At 37.5% G+C, this 7,165-nt stretch overlaps 1 protein-coding gene across 1 annotated transcript in view; it reads right to left on the bottom strand.

Moving 5' to 3' along the window:
* Positions 1-2,891: 2,891 nt before the first annotated feature.
* The window catches only part of OSBPL3 (oxysterol binding protein-like 3), a 42,391-nt gene continuing 38,117 nt past the window's right edge, over positions 2,892-7,165 (bottom strand). The window contains exons 19-22 of the mRNA XM_010288759.1: positions 6,043-6,187; positions 5,238-5,364; positions 4,542-4,664; positions 2,892-2,988 (exon numbers count right to left, since the gene is read on the bottom strand). Of these exons, the coding sequence (XP_010287061.1) occupies positions 2,892-2,988; positions 4,542-4,664; positions 5,238-5,364; positions 6,043-6,187 (492 nt within the window). The remainder of the gene's footprint in view (positions 2,989-4,541; positions 4,665-5,237; positions 5,365-6,042; positions 6,188-7,165) is intronic.

Here is a 7,165-nt window from a genome sequence, read left to right as displayed (position 1 = left end):
CACGGGGTCAGACGATCTTTCACAACTGGCTACATTGTGTTTGCAGGTGTGTATCAGAGATTTACAAAAGGACCTATTACTTCTGCAATGATTTTTCTTCATGTATTTAAGAAATGTCCTGGATTACTCCCAGGCATTATTTTTCTAGAGATGATAATAAAATTCTGAAGTTTACCTTCTGGATATGGGAATTTTGCTGAAGAAAATTTTATGTAAGGCACTACTCAGCCCAATGCTTCTTGTCATTAATCAAATGTATTTTAAACATTTTAGACTGAGACATGGTTTAGTGGGCATGATGGTTGGACTGATGGTTGGACTTGGTGATCTTAAAGGTCTTTTCCAACCTTAATGATTGTGTGTGTGTGAAAGATACAAGGCAACGCTACCAGTCCAATTTCTCAAAAATCATGACTCAAACACCCAATATGACACTAGTTTTGTTTAACACCTGCTGATTTTAATGCATTACAATTCTTTAACTTCACCTTTTGGCCTCTAATCCTTTAATTTCAGATACTGTCAACTATTAGGAAATCCCCTCCATACACAGAAAATACAAATCCAGCAATCAGATCAGACAGTAATCACAGTAGCTACCAAATATGACGATAAGCAAGTTTAATGCATCCTCCACAAATTTTTCTCCCTTTCTTAAAAGCTTCCCTTACCCTCTTTTGTTGTTAAATGAATGTTATTTTTAGTATAAATGGTAATTACCAACAGCAAGGATAATTACAAATATCAACTAATTTCTGTGCCAAGTTTTGACAGTAAATACAAAAATAAAAAACAGGAAGGGAGCCAGCCATGAAGAGATCCTCACTTTCCTTGAAAAGCCAAACAGCCCCCCAAAGGCTTTCCTTTGGAACCAAAGCCCAGATTTTGTTTTCGTATTGACGCGAGCCTTGCCTTATTGTAAGCTGCTGGCATGGTAGTCAAGTCTTTAAAAGACTTCTTAAATAGAAAGAATTATGCTAACTTCTTTGGTAATAAGTTACAGAAATGATAGTGAGGCAGAGTTCCTGGGCAAAATGAAAAAAGGTGGAAAAGCATTCATCTGCCTCTAAGACAATGGGGTTTCATGGTAACCAAAAGCAAAATTCAAATATACATCTGATCTGACATCACAGATTTGGTTTAAAATGGAAGCATTCATAGTATTTCCTTCATGTTACATATAATACATGGATCAATTTTTAATGGATTTTCTTTAGAACAATGCAGCACACAGTAAAGTGCACGCTTTTCTAAGCTACTAGCCCCTCTAGGAGTCTCCCTTATCCATGCCCTGTCCAATTGTTCCAGTCATAAGCCAGTTAAACATGCCAACAGCGTTTGGGTTTATTTTGTGTCATTCAAGTGGCATGTAAGAAAAAGAAAGAGGAGGTGCAGGTGGTGATAGAATATAGGTCTAAACTTGGAAGCTGTGTTGGTGCCAGAGTGTCACAGCCACATAGAACAGATTTGAAGAATCATAGGTCAGGCTTGAGTTGCAGATAGGCAGGCATGCAAATTATTCTGTAGAACAGATCTGACGAAACATAGGGCAGGCTTTAGTTGCAGATAGGCAGGAATGCAAATTATTCTGTTAATGACTGTGGCATTGTGATTTGATGGAAAAAACCGAAATTACTGCTTGTCTCTACAATCTTCACTCAAAAGTGCCACTTCTGCTACATTTGTTTCCTGCTATATTTCTGACCTATGGTTTAGTAGTTTCATAAATCTAGCCATATGTATAAAATCACAGGAAAGAGATGCAATTGATTTAGTGCAAGACACTTGAATATTTATCTGAACGTAACAAACAAACAGAGGAAGATCAAAGACTCCATACATTTCTCCATAAGGCAGATGGTAATTTTTAAAATACAAGATCTTAAATATGCTGTTTATTTCTTAAGAGGTAGAAAATATCAAAATACTAAGAAAAAATGTCTAGCTTAAAACAATCAGTTCGCTTGCTTTTTAAAAAGTCTTACTGTTGCAAATTTCAGGTTAATAAAAACAAATGAAGCTATGGAAGCACAGGATTACATGCTCTGTATAGATTTTACTTACTGGAAAAAGAGAGCTGCTTCAACTAGTCAGTGCTCAAGCACTGACTTATGTACAAAGGATCTCCTCCTCTTGCCCTGTTAGGGGCTATAAAGTCTGAAGATTCCCAGTGGAAAATTTTGGCGATTCCTGAATTTCTAGCACTACATTAGCCGGGTACAGTTTGTGTAAGGCAATAGAACCACTGATGTAAGCTCAGAACTACTTCTTCCATAAAGCTAAGAAGAAAGCTAACAGAAATAAAAGCTTATTTAAATCTTTTTTCCGGACAGCAAAGGAAATCATACTCAGATTCCAACACCAGCTGATAGTCTGATAATAATTTATACTAGCCCAGAGACAGCTGAACTGCTCATTGAACTGTGGAAGCCTACTTACAGTTTGAGTTACGAAGGCTTGCACTCTGATTTCTCAGCACAGCTAGGAGATGCTGATGCTACTGTCTCCAATGCAATTCAATAAGGCATAAGTTAACTCAGAACTGACATTATTACACATTGGAAAAGTAGTGTAAAAGCTCCTCTTTTCCCTTTTGCTGTTAACAATCAGTACTATTTATTAAATATTTTATAAAAGGAAGTTAGGGTATTTATACATTTGAACAATCACTGCAATAGAGTAAAGAAAACAAATTAATTATCAGATTCTAAATTATGCACAATTCTGGAGATATGCACACTTACACACATAAGCATGCCCCACACATATATTTTATGTGTGTATGTGTGTGTGTGTGTATATATATGTAAATATATAGATATATTTTATATATACTTCTTTTAAATCAGATCCAAGAATACAACACGGAATATCTTCACTTGGCTCCTCTTTCACCAGAGGACAGGATTGTCCAGTTTGGAAAAACCAGGTTCTTTTCTAAGCTCCATGTAGGTTCCATTGCTCACCCAGGAGTCATCGTTGGATTTCCTATCAAAGATTAAACAAATGTCTTAAATGTAAAGCTTATATTTTCCATGCACATGCTGTGTAATGCAGTGTAGCACTATGTACCGACACCAAATCCAGCCCATGAACCAGGTGCAGTGCAATTCAGTACAGTCTTCAAACAAGGCAATATAGCTTGGGGAGTCGAACTGGTGTGTCTGCACTGGGCCTTGGAGACGCAGCTCAGTAGCCTATTGTTCAGCTGAGATCCACACTCTTATTTCACTGTCACATGCCAGTACTTAGCACTTAAAACTACAGTCCAGGTTTATTTCATGGTCTCAAAGGCAGCTTTGAGTGGACAGTGGAAACTTTCCATCTACCTCTCCAAAGATGGCTCACCATGGTAATTGCATAAAGAGAGCTAATATCTCTCAGTCAAGAGGCAAGACTCATTGCACTAGGTACCGTACCCTGAAGGAATCAGTCTGCTTTTAATCTAGTGCACAACAGCAAATTATTCTTTTAAGTAACTCAAGGCTTGTGATTTTTCAAGAGAGAAATCACTACTGAAAAGCCAAATACATAATTCATATCAACTCTAACATTGGGTGACACTTTTGCTATATAGTAATTAAATTTTTTATTCTGTTATTTAAATCTACAGCACAAATATAAATTTTCAAATTCTTATTGTGAAGGTTCAAATCCTCATTCGCATTCACAGTCCTCACTGTGAATATACAATTACGAAGGATTGGACTTTTTCTCTATCCTGTCTTTTTAGCCTGCTGGAAGCAACGTTTGCTTCTCTTTGGCAGGTGTGATAGACATGATGAGTTAGCTCACCAGCTCCTTGGACAAGTAGTGGTCTGAGGCATTTCGTTTTTGCACCTATTTTAAACGTTTCTGTGCTCGTCAGAAGGACTGTATCTACCTATCTGGAAAAAAAATAGGATCCCAGATCTGTTAACTGTAATACATAGGCCCATAGAACATTCACCTTGGCTCCAACTCTTTCACTGCAGGAGAACAGAGAAGCTGGAAGGCAAAAGGCCATGCCCTCACTAGCATTCATTTTTGTCTTTCGATGGCTGAAGTCTCCCATTAATTGATTTACAACAGGAAGAAATAAAGTGCCCTCTGAATGATAATTCTCTACCTATCACATAAAGGAAACATGTTCAAAAATAGCCCTGGAAATTAAAGGCTCCAACTGTGCACACTTCTGCACAAGGCAATCCCACTGAATTCAGCAGAAGTTCAGCAGAGGTAATTAAGCTAAATCTAGCTACTTCACCTTGCTTGAAAAAATCAAAGATGCTACATGCACTCAAGCAAATTCAAACGTAGACTAAATATCAATCACCAGCAAGGTAAAAAAATAGAAAGAAATTCAGGGATGCATTAATAGTTAAAACTCAGGGTTATATGTTGTTTTTTCAATACTGGAGTGTTCTACATTGCTGAAGTACAAAAATCAAGAATATAGAAGAAACCTGGAAAAAACTGGAGCCTACTCTATGGCAGTTTAGAACCAGAACTCTAATAAGAATTTCAATAAATGATAGTATATGCTAATCATGATATAGTACCTGAAAAATCTAGGCTGATGCTCTAGATTGTTTTCTTCCAGCACCTTCCGTCGTTCTCTCTGTAGCTGCTCGATCCTCTGCTTTTGCATTTCAGCTCCTTCAATATTCCCTTCTTCTAGAAACCTGCAGCACCAGTGGTGATAAGAGACACAATTCATGCTCCCGGCCCCCATCTTTGCCAGGTCCTCCAAAACTCCAGAATCTAATATTTACAGCAGGCAGTTCACTGGGTTTGAAAGGTAAACAGCTACATCTGCAGACAACTGCACTATCAAAAAGCACTTAAGGAAAAGTAACTCTCATAACAAGCTTGGGGTCATCACTGTATTATATTCTTTCCCTTGGAAGTTAGCAACAGCAGAAATTCCACCACAGAACGAAATTTGAAGCATCTCAGTTTTTGACTATTCAAACACAGTACACTTAACATCCAGTACCTGAAGTACTGAAGTTTTAACATCTTTGGAAAGGCAGTTACCTAAAAGCATGCAAGAGCCAATTTTAGGAAATGCTGGTCCATAATGACTAGACCATCTCTTGATAAGTGATTAAAATGTCTGTTTCAGATGTACATTAATGTAGAAGTAGAAACACACTGCAGGTATCTATACAAAATAGTCTGAACTTAGGGTAAAGTGAGCATACATAAGATTAAGAACTATGTGAGGAAGATATTTAAGTGTTAAAACTTTTTACCTTTGGTCCGGCCTAAAACGCGTATCAGTGGATGGGAGTAATGACCTAGTTTGCAGATCCAGTTCATTTAACTCAAGTGCAAATTGCGTAAATCCATACCACTGTTCATAATCTTTAGGCATCGGATCTACAAAAGAAAAAAGTACATTCAGAATTCCAGTTAAATGCTATTATCTTTAGAAGGAAAATTCCAAACTCCTCTCAGTCATCTATTCATCTCTTAAGCACAGTCTCAATTCTGGGGGAACAAGAGGTTTTAAATAATGTGACAAAAGAGAACATCCCCCTTGATAATTGTACTGCAACGAAACAGATTTCTGTTCTCTCAGCTGAATCAGAGTACAACTGTGATGAAGGCCATGGTATTACCTTAGTGCTTTTTCACACTATAGTAGACAAAACCCCACAAGTTCTGGAGAAGTTCAGATATGGCTGTCATTATAGAATCGAGCTTTGTGGGCTATTCTCCAATGTTTCATACATGAAATACACTACACTTCTCTACACAAAAAGTGGGGGGGTTTGTTCCCTTTTTTTCTCCTTTATTTCCTTTTCGAGTTCTCAGTACCCACTCCATGCCCAAATATGAAAATGAGGGAGTATGAAAATGCAGAAAGCCATGGGATTAAGTTCTCCATATTATTTAAATGATGTATTCTTCTGGTTTAAATTTTAAGTTCTTTACAAAAATCTAGTATTCCACATAGAAATAACAGGAAGTTGGGGCCTAATAAAGAGATGAAAATAGTAAGCTTGTTCTCAGGCAGATCTTAAGTTCTGTACGTTAGCCATTCTGGTCACTAACTTGCTCTCCATATGCAGTTTGAAGATGAAGTTGTTCCACAGTATAAACTTTCATGCCATTTCCCAAAGAGTCGATGCACAACTTTCCCAGCTTTATCCATGACACTGCCTTCAATCTCATGTGCATTTGGATTCCAGTACTTTGCCTAGAATTAAAAGAAACAAGGGGAAAAAAACCTAGGAGATCAAGCGTGAGTCATTTTGCCATGTCAGTAGCACCATGCTGTAGAGTGCTTTTCTGAAATGAAAACTATACACTTAGGTGCGCGTTGCAATATCCTATGCAAACAACTGCTGTTAGTACTATTAATCAGCTTATAAAAATACTAATGTTGAGAATCGTATTTATTTTGTTTGCTTTTTTGGGGGGCAGTAGTAGGTGAAGCACAGCTGGCCTTGAATTTTGCCCAATGACAGGTAACACAGACTCCTGACTTACCTACATCTTCCCCAAATTTACAGAAGAGGAAGAGAAAGAACTGATAACAGTAATCTCCACTTTAGACAATTTACAATATCAAAGGTGTAAGATTTGCAGGCTCTCATTTGAAATTTGAACTCTAAACATACATTGCAACATTGCAAATACGTTATAGTACTTTCAAATAAGTATTTGAAAATCCCACCCTAATGCTTCTTAGAAAGCACAAAGTATTCAGGAAAACAAAAAAAGGAAACTTTACTTCTGCTGCTGAGCATGCCATGCTGCGTAGGTACTTAGCTTGTATCTGTATGGTCTGTTTCTATTTAAAACACAGCCTTTCCCCATCAATCAGATACAGAAAATGCAGGTTAAGGTATGTCTCCTAGCATGCTTCGCAGAACTATTCCCCAGGTTAGAAATTCTGGCATCGTTTTAGTTTTCATTGATTTTCCTGTACTAGGAAGATGTCTATTGCCAAAAACTAATTTTAATTTCAGTTATAAGGGCATTTCCTGATGAAGTTGTATCTTGATGCCTCGTACTGAGGCAAAAGCTTTGAGTAACACCACAACCTCTCTCTTAAGCTCCTTTGAGTACCTGCAAAGGGCTAGAAAAGAGCATTGGGTGAAGCACCCCACATAAGCACAACTGGTTCTACAGTTGCTGAATGAATGCAACCACAGCACATGCCAATGCATTA

This window comes from Phaethon lepturus, unplaced genomic scaffold (assembly GCF_000687285.1).
Source record: "Phaethon lepturus isolate BGI_N335 unplaced genomic scaffold, ASM68728v1 scaffold10990, whole genome shotgun sequence".
NCBI classification, from domain to species: domain Eukaryota; kingdom Metazoa; phylum Chordata; class Aves; order Phaethontiformes; family Phaethontidae; genus Phaethon; species Phaethon lepturus.
Note: the sequence above shows the minus strand (reverse complement) of the source record. Positions and strands in the feature narration are given on the sequence as shown.